At 37.8% G+C, this 12,843-nt stretch overlaps 1 protein-coding gene across 35 annotated transcripts in view; it reads right to left on the reverse strand.

Annotated features, from left to right (window-relative positions):
- RBFOX2 (RNA binding fox-1 homolog 2) overlaps positions 1-12,843 on the reverse strand; it is a gene marked incomplete at its 5' end in the record, with an annotated part of 262,448 nt that overhangs the window by 61,387 nt on the left and 188,218 nt on the right. For all 35 annotated transcript variants that reach the window (XR_014297427.1, XM_082665972.1, XM_082665965.1 and 32 more), the window contains one exon: positions 3,405-3,629. Coding sequence is in view for 34 of the 35 variants with exons in the window: in XM_082665972.1 (XP_082522098.1) it covers positions 3,405-3,629 (225 nt within the window). The remainder of the gene's footprint in view (positions 1-3,404; positions 3,630-12,843) is intronic.

Raw genomic sequence — 12,843 nt, forward strand, 5'->3', positions numbered from 1 at the left:
GTTTAGATTCAGCTTAAAAACAAACAAACAAACAAACAGAATCTGAACCTGTGGGGAACAAGCATCCCCATTACTTGTAGCAAAAGTCCCAGGAGGAGGAACAAAAGGAAAGAACAAATATTTGAAAAAATTACGTTCAAAAACTTGCTAATTTTGATGGCAAACAATCTACAGGCCTCAAAATCTCAATGCACTCCACGTATGATAAAACAAAGAGATTTATCCTAGACATATCAGCGTCAAACTGCTCAAAGCCAAAGACAAACAAAAAAATCTTGAAGACAGCAAGAGAAAAACAACTCATCACATACAGGGGAACAACAACAGGATTAACAACTGACTTCTCATCAGAGGCCAGAGGGCTGAGGAGTTGGGGCAAAAACGTCAACCAAGAATTCTACAGCTAGCCTTCAAAAATGAAGACAAAATAAAGGTATTCTAGGTAAACAAAAACAGAAAATTTGTTTCAAGCAGACCTAGTCTACAGAAATACTAAAAGATGTGCTACCAGCTGAAAGGAAATGACATCGGAAAATAACTCAAATCCATAGGAAGCTAAGAAAATCACTGGAAATGGTAAATTTCTTTAAAAATAGAAGATTTTTAAAGTAGTAACTGTAATACTATAGCACTTCGTATATATGTATGAAGTGCTCTCTCTCTCTCTCTATATATCTATATCTATATCTATCTATCTATCTACATATATGACAATAACAGCACAAAGGATGGTGAGGGATAGAGCTATATTGGATCAAAGCTGCTATATTTTACCAGAATAACACACACACACACACACACACATATACACACAGCCATCAGCAGGTTGTGATAACTCAAAGATGTAATCCTTGATCAAGAACTAAGAAAATACATTAATAACACAAATAAATAATTTAAAAAATCACAAAAGGATTTAGAAGGTACAGAAAGAATTAACATAAATCAGTAAAGAAGGAACAATAAAGGACATAAGACATATAAAAACGAATAGTAAAATGGCAGACATAAATCCACACACATTAACAACTACATTAAATGTAAATAGACTAAATGCTCTGATAAAAAGGCAATAATTTTCAGACTGGAAAAAGAAGTAAGATCCAGATGTTATGTTTTTTACAAGAGACACATCTTAGATTCAAAGAGTTTGAAACAAAATGAAGGAAAAAGATGTCATGCAAATAGTAATCATGAGAAAGTTCAAGTAGTTATATTAATATCACACGAAATAGACTTAAGACAAGAAATATTAATAGAGACAAAGAGGGACATTTCATATTGATAAAAGGCCCAACTGGTTAGGAACATTCTGTAGGACAGACCACCTACTAAGCCATAAAACAAGTCTCACTAAGTTTAAAAAGACTCAAATCATACAAAGAATATTCTCTGAGCACAAAGGGATTAAAGAAAAAAAACTTGACACATCCTCAAACATTGGGAAATTAAACAACACACGTCTATGTAAACCAAGATCAAAGAAGAAATCAAAGGAAAAATTTAAAAATATCTTGAACTGAATGAAAATGAAAACACAATATATCACATTTTATGGGATGCAGCTATAGGGAAACTTAAAGGGAAAGGTATAGCTTTAAACACATACTAGAAAGGATAAAATTCTAACATCAATGATCCAACATTGCAAGTCAAGAAGCTAGGAAAATAAAGACCAAATCAAACCCAAAGCAGGTAGAAGGAAGGAAGTAGTAAAGATCAGAACGGAAATCAGTGACATATAAACACAACAGATTTTTGAAAAGGTCAATGAAATCAAAAGCTGGTTTTCTGGAACAAGCTGCAAAATCAATAAACCTTAGCTAGACTGACCAAGAAAAAAAGAAGACATAATTACCAAAATCAAGAATGAAAGAGGGGATATCACTACAGACGCTAAAGAAATTACAGAAAATGGGATTATTATTATGAGTAACTTTATACCAAAAGAATAATTAAGATGAAATAGAAAAATTCCTAGAAAAACATCAATTACCAAAATTGACTTAAAAAGAAATAGAAAATAGAAAAAAGAAAAGACTGATAACTAGTTAAGAAATAGACTTAGTCATTAAAATACCTTGATAAAGCCTCTGATTTATGTATTTTATTCTTTCTTTTTTCTTCTTTTCCAGCAGTTCTGTTAAGTCTGTGAGTTCATAATCATTTGAAGTGATCTGTATGATGTGATAACACACCTATTGTTAATTTATGACACTTCCTTTACTTGCTTACTAAGTAGTAAGAGATGAAGTCAAAGAGGTAGGCTGGGGCCAGGGATTAGTAAACCAAGTACAGAGTCTGGATTTTATTCTGTTAGGAAACCATTAGAGTCCAGCAGGAAATTAGCATTATTTTCATTAAAAAAAAAAAAGTATCTTGGCTGCTATGTGATAAGTTAGGCAACAGTAATATAGAAAATAAGTGAAGAGGTTTGGACTAGAGTGGTGACGATGATGATAAACACCTCACGTGTATTAAACTCTTTTAAGTCTCCTAAAAGCCACTTGAAATAGGTGCTATTCATTTTACAGATGAGCAAGCCAAGGCAGAGAGATTAAATAACTGGCCAAAGGTCATACTGCTAAGTAGGAGTCACATTAGGACTCAGGCCCAAAAACTCTGGCAGAAGTGCTGAGCTCTTAATCATGCACACTTAAGACTATGGTCTTAGGATGAAGAGAAAGAGGCTGAAGTTAAGAAAATGTTCTAGGGTTATGGGGACCAAGACTTGCTAATGGACTGGATGTAGAGATGAAAGAAATAAAGAAATAATGACTCGTAGGTTTTGCCTGAGCAACTAGGTGAATTCAGTAGTATAATTATACAACAGAGAGAGCATATGAAATAGGAGGGAAAGGGGTCCTAGGACTCAGCCCTGGAGCACCACAACATTTAAAAGCTGAACAGAGAAAGAGGAACCAACAAAAGAGACCAAGAAAGAGCTTCTAGTGCTTAGGAGGGAAACAGGGAGCGTCATGAAAGCCAACAACTAAGTATTTCAAGGAGGAGGCGGAGGCAACGTGTAGAACGCTGCTGACAGATTCTGTACGATGAGGACAGAGAAGGGACCGTGAGATTCCGCAAGACGAAGGTTACCTGGGAAGCTGAAAAGAGCAGCATCCTGCTAAGTTAACTCCCATCACTGTACTTACCTTGTTGTACTGTCTGTCCCCTCTCTAGACTGTAAGCTCCTGGGCAATGACCGTGAGTTTTATGCTAAATCCTTATCTTCTAATTACACTGCTTAGAGTAGAACTGAAATTACATAAGCGCTATGTAATGTAATGTAAATGCAAAACTATTTCAAAGAGTTTTCTGGTGTGATGATTAAAAAGAAGATTTCAATACGACCAACGACGACGACACGCCGCCTTCTGCTCGCCACCTCATCACTCACATACCGTCAGAGATCCGTTCTGTGTGCTGGGTGAGTTGCTGCTCTGCTCCCCGTGGGCTTGCGTGCTTCCATAGAGGGTCAGGTTATGCTCACTGGTCTGGCCGGCATAGTCCTGAGTGTGTGGCACTCCGTATTCTGTGGGAATCCCATTTTGCGGAGGTGGTGGAAATGGGATGGTAGTAAAAGGCTGAACCATTGCGTCAGGAGTTGTTGTTGGCTCCTGGTTACCCTAGAACAAATAGAGAAAGAGAAAATAAGGAGAAAAATTGACTTTAAATTCTCATCATATAATTATTTTTAAGGTGAGTGAACAAAATTCCCTGAATATTCTCTCACTGCTCAGGTAAAATGGAACACTTACTTACTGCCTCAGGATTAGGGGAAACACTGCTATATGTATACTCATAGGTGTACGTATGGAGACACACAAACACACCCAACTTCGGTCTATTTGTGGTTTCTAGACAGGTCCGTGATCATATTAAAGTTGACTAGTTGCCAAAGGGCCAAAGATCTTCCTTTACACCAAAAAATTTTAAATGCCAGGAAACTTCTCACAGAAGATAAATTACAAGAGTTGAAATTCATTTGGACCATTAGTATTTTCCTTAGAACACTCTCTATCCCTTTAGTGATTCTTAGGGGAAAACAAATCAATTTCACTAAATTACAATTCATAGCAATAGGCAGAATGACAGTATAAATTAAATTCTCAAAACCAGACAATATAGACCTCTAGATTTTAAGAACACAGAGTTCAGCAGAAATCATATTATTAAAAAAATTAACCTTTGGATTTCAAGGTAGAGATTTAAGTCTTGGCTACTAGGTTAATAAAAAATAAACCAACAAAAAACCCTTTCCTTAAATTAGAAATAGACAAAAAAATTCCCCAGACAAAAAAATTTCTCATAATTACTGCTAGCATTACAAGGCTAGCAGGATACCTCTCCACATGACATCCATTCCCAGATGTTTACTTGGGATCCAGCGTGATACATGCAATATCACTAAACATACAGTAACTACAGGAAATTGTTAGAAGCCATTTTGGCTCCACAGCCCCTGTCTTACTTCTGTTCAGTCTAAGTTCAGATACAAAAGAGGAGTTTAAACCTTGTGTAAGAGATTTCATAAAGCCCTTTCTTCTCAACAACTGACCTCCTGACCTCCCATTCTATTCCAAAAAAGGCAGAGCCCTTATTTTACTAAAGATATACAAGTCTGCAAAGTCTGGAGCCACTGTTCTTCTGGAAGTAGTTGGCAGAGATGGTCAAATGCTTAAAAATGTTAGCACTTTGATAGGTTTCCCCTTCCCCTATATTTTATTTATTTATTTATTAATTATTATTATTATTATTTTTTTTTTGCGGTACGCGGGCCTCTCACTGTTGTGGCCTCTCCCGTTGCGGAGTACAGGCTCCGGACGCGCAGGCTCAGCGGCCATGGCTCACGGGCCCAGCCGCTCCGCGGCATGTGGGATCTTCCCGGACCGGGGCATGAACCCGTGTCCCCTGAATCGGCAGGCGGACTCGCAACCACTGCGCCACCAGGGAAGCCCTCCCCCCCTATATTTTAGATATCAAATCATTAGGGATCAAAGAAAATCCTCCGAGTCATGAGCATCACTTCCTTCAAACCAGGAAGTAATTATTCTTCTTTCTTTCTCACTCCCGGTTATCCTTTCTCCCCCTCAATTTAAGAAGGGATTCTCTACCCACTGAGAGTTGCAGGAAACAGAACTTCAGCAGCCCTGTCTAAACATCATTCCAGGTTTTCAACATTAACTTAATGGCCATTAATAAACTCATACTGTCGCAAACAAAATGAATTGGAGAAAGATCTCACAATATTTTTAAAGGAAGGTTCAACCATCATTACGACAATCTGCATAAAATAAAACAGAACAAATGTACAAAGGCTGTTATAAATAGAGAAATATATAATCATAGATTGGAAAGTTGGATATTCTTAAGATGACCATGCATCCCAAACCCCACAAACACAATCAAAATCTCAGCAGGTATTTTTGCATAAATTGACAAGCTGTTATTAAAATTTATATAGAAATGCAAAGGACCTAGAATAGTCACAACAATTCTGAAAAAGAACACAGACTACCTGAGTTCAAGACTTATAAAGTGATGGTAATCAAAACAGTGTGGTACTGGCTTAAAGACAGACAATAGATAAATGAGATAGAAAAGAATCCAGAGATAGACATAAACATTTACAGCGAATATTTAGGCATCAAGTCAATTCAATGGGCGGAAGGAAAGACTTTTTAATAAGTGAAAAACTGAATACCCAATGGAAAAAAATAAACCTCAACTCTCAACCTGCATATGCAAAAAAAAAAAAAATTAAAATATAACTACTAAAACTATGAAAATATAAGAAATATTAGGAATATTACTGCGGTGGGGAGGATTCTTAAGTATGATAGGAAACCTACAAACCAGAAAAAAAAAAAAAGATTTGGTTACGGAAGTTAGGAAGGAAAGAAGAGAGGATGGGAAGGAGGGGAAGATTTTAAAGTCAAAAGAAAAACCAACTGGAGAAAATAGCTGCAAAGGTAAGACAGACACACTGGTTACCATCACTAAGTCAAGAGTAAGTTATTCAAACTGATGAGAAACACACAAATCAACAAAAAAAGAGGCAAAGAATATAACTGAACAATTCACAGAAGATGAAATACAAATGGCTGTATGATAAAAGTGCTTAATCTCATTAACAAATTGAAATACATATTAACCATAAGTCCAAGTTTTTGTAATCAAATCACAAAAATATTAAAAACTTTTACTGACATATAATTGACATACACATTTAGCTCTCCATATCTGTGGGTTCTGCAGCATGGATTCAAATGACCACAGATTGAAAAATATTAGGAAAAAAAATTCCAGAAAGTAAAACTTGAATTTGCCATAGTCCAGCTATTAAATTGTATTTACAACTATTTACAGAGCATTTACATTGTCTTAGGTATTATAAGTAATCTAGACATGATTTAAAGTATATGGGAGGATGTGCACAGGTTATATGTAAATACTATGCCATTTATACAAAGGACTTGAGCATCCGTGGATTTTGGTACCTGCAGTGGGTCCTGGAACCAATCCCCTGTGGATACGGAGGGACAATTCTATAATAAACTGCAGCTATTTATTCATAGTGTACAATTTGGTAAGTTCTGAAATACATATGTACACTCATGAAATCATCAGCACAATCAAAACAGTGAACATATCTCTCCAAAATCCCCCAAAGTTTCCTCGTGCTCCTAATAAGTACATATTACTTTTGTAATAAAGCCTACAAAGTATTTTTTATATAAAAGAGAATGACGAAAAATGAAAAATGTAACCAGTAAGAGGAAGCGGAAGCTTCATATGCTGAAGCACTGAATTATTGTGCTGTTCTTAAGAAAATGGTAGTGACATTATCTAGAGACAAAAAGGCTTGTCTTTCATTTTAAAGTTATACAGCATCAAAATTCAGGCTGTCTCTGGTGTCTAAGAATCACGTCTACATGGTACTAAGGATTGCTTTACATAAAAATCCTTCCCTTGGGGCTTCCCTGGTGGCGCAGTGGTTGAGAGTCCGCCTGCCGATGCAGGGGACCCGGGTTCGTGCCCCGGTCCTGGAAGATCCCACATGCCGCTGAGCGGCTGGGCCCGTGAGCCATGGCCGCTGAGCCTGCGCGTCCGGAGCCTGTGCTCCGCAACAGGAGAGGCCACAACAGTGAGAAGCCCGCGTACCACCAAAAAAAAAAAAAAAAAAAAAAAAAAAAAAAATCCTTCCCTTTATTTAGTTCTTAAAAATTATGCTGGGGGCTTCCCTGGTGGCGCAGTGGTTGGGAATCTGCCTGCCGATGCAGGGGACACGGGTTCGTGCCCCGGTCCGGGAGGATCCCGCATGCCGCGGAGCGGCTGGGCCCGTGGGCCATGGCCACTGAGCCTACGTGTCCGGAGACTGTGCTCCGCAATGGGAGAGGCCACAACGGTGAGAGGCCCATGTACCGCAAAAAAAAAAAAAAAAAAAAAATTATGCTAGCAAGACCTTAAATTTTTACCCATAATTTTTCAGGGAAAAAATCATTCTTGTTACTCATCACTAAATAAGTTCTTTTCATGATCTCAAGGTCAGGGTATTGTAAATGATTTCTCCTTAGCTATTCTGGGTGTCCTAAGAAGGAAATAAAATAATTCTCTTCCTTCTCTTTCAAATTATTCAGTGCTACCTACCTACCTACCTACCTACCCACCCACCCACCCACATGAAGCACACTGCTTCAGAAGACCTCACGGGATTTGCTGGCCTGAGGACAGATACAAAAGAGAAAATTCCATTTCAGGTGGGTTGGTGAATGAAGGTGAATAAGAGCGCCAAAGGTGTCCATAGATCTACACTCCAACTCTAGGCATAAATATACTCTTAGAGACACAGGACGGGTCTACGAAATAACACACCAAGGCTAAAAGACACTGTTGCCCAGCTATGATGAACACAGCAAAGGGGACTTCTAATGCTCCGACTGTGCTCCTCTTTCTCTTCTCTTTCACCACAGCCTCCATTCTCCACCTCAGCCCTGCTGGGGACGCTGCTCTGGCACACAAAGCACAATATTAACTCTCCCGCAGAGGCAGTCTTGATAAAGCTGGCTCAGTCAACTGAATAAACATGTCAATTAGCAGTGGGAGACGGGGGAAGGAAGGTCAAACCTTCTTCTAGGATCCACGTGTGGCCTTGGCACTATGTGTTTCAAAGAAATGCAAGACAGGCAGAGGCTGAACTATTTCTCCCCCGCAAAAAGGGAAATGCAAACCTCTGTTAGGAGGTCAAGAAGAAATTCTTGGTAGTTTATTTTGTTACACACAGGAATTTTTTTTTTTAATGTTAAAAAACACTATGTTTATATACTATAGGAATGAAATTCGGATAGGAGTGATTTTGCATTTAGCTCATACACTCTGCAATGTCTAAAAATTTCCCCAGGCATACATTATTATAATTTAAAAATGTTATATGGTTTTCAGACTTCTATTAAATTTCCAGGCTATATTCCAAAGTTATAAGTTCAAATCTACTGTATAGCACAGGGAACGCTACTCAATGCTCTGTGTGATCTAAACGGGAAGGAAATCCAAAAAGGAGGGGATATATGTATACGTAGAGCTGATTCACTTTGCTGTACAGTAGAAACTAACACAACATTGTAAAGCAAGTATACTCCAATAAAAATTAATTTAAAAACAAACAAACAAACAAACAACAAAAAAACAAAGTTACAAGTTCAGGAGAGAAGCACTACAGCTCACGGACAAACTATGAGAGATAACAGTCCACATGATTATTTCTAGGCAAGAATTTACCTCTAAGTTTATATGAAAATGTTTTAATGTCACAGGCTAAGCAGTTTAAGTATATCTCATCTGAGAAAATGAATTAACTTTTTCTTGTAGCCCACAAAACTAGACACAATTTCTCTTTTTCCTAATTTAGTAGTCTATTAACTTTCTTGTCCACAAGATTAAAAAATAGACAATAGGGAGTACTATGCAAATAAAATTTCTACCTCGCCTAACAAGAATCTAATAAAGATTTATCTACAACTCCTTTCTTCCCTAGAAAATAAATTAAGATTTTATGTGAAAGATGAGAGGAAAAATAAACTACAGGTACCTTTTAGTTCTTATCAGTGTATCCAATTAAAATGAAAATGCTCTGAAAGAAGGACTATTTTTTATTCTGCCCTGTACCCCTCACGGTGCCCAGGGCAGTCCTGTGCCACAGGTATCCCAGGGTTTGTAGACTTGTACACCTCCCTCACATCTCTGCTCAAATGTCAACTCCCCGACCACGCCATTTAAAACTTCAACCCCTATTTCTCCTTATCCCCTCATAACAATAATAATATTTTTTTCAATAAAGCAGAACATGTAAGATGGTGTCCCCATTGTGTGGAAACCTAACTGTGAGGACAGAAAGAGCAGAATGCATCCAATCCTCCTACTATCCACATGAATTCACTACAGGGATTGGCAGGAAATTATAAACAGAGACATTCTTTGGTTAACTGCCTTTCCAGAAGCAACATAATTTACAACTATACTAAAAAGTCAGATTTTCCAAATTTCAGAAAAACCTACCTACATTTCTAACTCTCTGGTTGAAAAAGTAAGAAGACACAAATGAGTGAGAAGACTGTTTTTCTAAAGTTATTATTATTATTTTTTTGCGGTACACGGGCCTCTCACTGTTGTGGCCTCTCCCGGTGCGGAGCACAGGCTCCGGACGCGCAGGCTCAGCGGCCATGGCTCACGGGCCCAGCAGCTCTGCGGCATGTGGGATCTTCCTAGACCGGGGCACAAACCCGTGTCCCTTGCATCGGCAGGCGGACTCTCAACCACTGAGCCACCAGGGAAGCCCTAAAGTTATTTTTAAATGACTGGGGAAAAAAACCTCTGAAGAGAGCTACATGAAACAGACAAATCCGGGTTATATTTGATATTTCAGTAATCCTTCAACAAACCAATTCAATACTCTGCCATCTCACTGTCATTATATTATCTACACAAAAGTTTAAGGAGAGAAATTAAATATTGAGAGGACAAAAACAGTATTTTATTTCACACAGAATGCAGGCCACTGCAACTCAACGATTTTAGTGATGCCGTTTTTGAGTAAGGTTCAAGATGATAACCGTGCAGGAAAGGACCGTGTAAATTATGAAGACATAATAATTTTTGAAAATGTATTATTTGCCAATGCAAACAAATTTGTTTATTCCACTACTTTCACATTACCTAAAATATTATCAAATCCATCTGAGACCCAACAAATTTCGTATTTCACAAAGGGCAATGCTGGAGTGTATGGTTAGAAGATCATTTGAATCCTAGCTCTGCCACTTACCATAGCTGTAAACGTTTAAACATGTTACTACCTACCTTCTCTGTGCTCCAGTTTCTTAATCTGTAAAATAGCAATGTTAATGCCATTATACTGTTGTGAAGAACTGGTAACATTAAGCGATTAAAACCCTAGACTCTCAATAAAAGTTGTTCTCAACCACTACAAGCACCAGGTAGACTGCGGGGCCAACCTTCCACAACTTAGTAAAGTATTAAAATCCTACTGAATGTCACTGTAATGGACGTCACGTGAAATTAAAAAACAACCCTTAATGACCATGTATTTGTGGGAACAATATTTAAGAAAACAAACTACAGGGACTCCCTGGTGGTCCAGTGGTTAAGACTCCGTGCTTCCAATGCAGGGCATGCAGGTTCTATCCCTGGTCGGGGAACTAAGATCCCACATGCCACTCAGCATGGCCAAAAAAATAAAAAAGAAAAGAGAAAGAAAAACTACAGATATACAAAACTTATTACAGTGATAGAGAAACCAACTAGCAAAGAAGAAAAATCCACTGAAGAAGTTTCTAGAATGATCAACTAGCTGGAAGAGATATTTGAAATTCCATTTCAATTCTAAGACATGTACTAAATAACTACTGTGGGTACATAGCTGTTTTAGGCACTGAAGACATTATAACAGAAGTTAAAAATTTGCCTCTTAGGAGTTTACAATCACATTAGGGAGGCTACTGTAAACGTGTGCAAAATTTCAATACAATTCAGAACAATATGTATGTACCACATAGGTGACACAAACCAAGGTTCACTACTGCCTACTAAATACATTCTAAACTCCTCTAGACCCTCTCTCACCTGTATTAGCAGCTTATATTCAATGAATGCTTCTTAGGTGTCTGGCAATATTCTAAGCACTTTATATATATTAACTCATTTAATTCTCACAACCCTAAAAGGTAGGTATTTTACATTATTCTCCTTTTACTGATAAAGAAACTGACATTTTCAAAGGTTAATAAGTATCTTACCCAAAACCACTCAGCTAACCACTCAAATCCAAATCTAAGCCAATACCACAGCTGATGTTGCTAGTCACTACTCCTTGTGGCAACTCCAGTGGGGTCCTCAACCATTTGTCCCCAGTCATATCGTACACAACTCCTAACTATAATTCTGTATTGCAATGAATTTAGAATATTCCCTAATTATGGTGCTTTCCCAAATCACAGCCAGGCTGCAACAGTAGGGATCTGTGTCTTTCCCCCATGCTATATCCTCTATCGTGAATATTCATTATACTAAAAAACTCAGCAACTCAAGTGATCTCTTCTCCATGAAGCCATCCTTAGAGAAGAAGGATGGTAGAAAGCAGGAGTCAGCACACGTTTTCTATGAAGGACCAGACAGAAATGTTTTAGGCCTTCTGGACTGTATGGTCTCTGATGCAACTCCTCTGCTGTTAGTAGATAACAGCCCTAGGTAACACATAAACGAATGAGCGTGGCTGTGTTCCAGGAAAACCTCATTCACTGACACTGAAATATTATTCCTCTTTTGATTTTTTTCTTAACCATTTTAAAACGTGAGAATGTCATGAGCCTTACAAAAGCAGACAGTGGGCCTGACTTGGCCTGCAGGCCATAGTTTGTTGACGCCAGGTATAAAAGAAAGAGATTACGCTTTAGACCCAAATAAACCTGGGATCGAACCCTGACTCTGGGACCTCTTAGTTGTGTGACTTTGGACAAGAAACTAAGCCTCAGTTTTGTCAACTATAAAATGGACATAACAGAATTTACTGTGAGGTTGAAGTGAAATTAAAAAATCAAAAGTACCTAACTAGTACAGTGTCTAATAATAGCGGACCTTCAGTTAGTGTTTGCATTTGCCCTTTCCAGTTTGAAATAATTCCTCCACTCCTATATTCTCATAGCATTTAGCGTGCACTACTAACACGTACATGACATTTAAATTCAAAGCCTTATATTTAACATACCTAGATATGTGTCTCATCTCTCCTATTAGATTAAAAGCTTCATTATAATGAGTGGGGTCAGTTTTGTACAATGTAGAATCAAATATGGTGCCTAATAAATATTAAGTGTTACCATTTTTTAAATAAAGGAAGATTAAGATGGAAAGTCACATATATGCGCACTGCAGTGAACTGCTTTGTTTGGCTACAGTAGAGAGCGCCATGAGGGATAATACATAATGAAACAAATGTTATCTTGGGTTGATATCAAGTGGGAGAAGAGTGTTAGGGAAGGAAGACAGAACTGGTAGAATATTATTAGTAACGAAAGGAATCAACATTTATGTGCTTGTGCTTTAGATACATGGTTGTGCAAATATAGGAGTTAGGGATGATGTCCTTCTCCTTTGAATCACATGGAGTAACAGAGGCGATACGTTATCTATAGTCTTCTGGTGTTCAATGTGAAATACGCTAAATGTTTTAATTCTATATTCAAACGTACTATCACAGTAAATAGGTCCCGTCAAACAGGAGAAATGTATAACCCAAGGACCAAGATTCAACCCTTTTATCAGTCA

This window comes from Grampus griseus (assembly GCF_964374135.1).
Source record: "Grampus griseus genome assembly, chromosome: 11".
Lineage (NCBI taxonomy): Eukaryota > Metazoa > Chordata > Mammalia > Artiodactyla > Delphinidae > Grampus > Grampus griseus.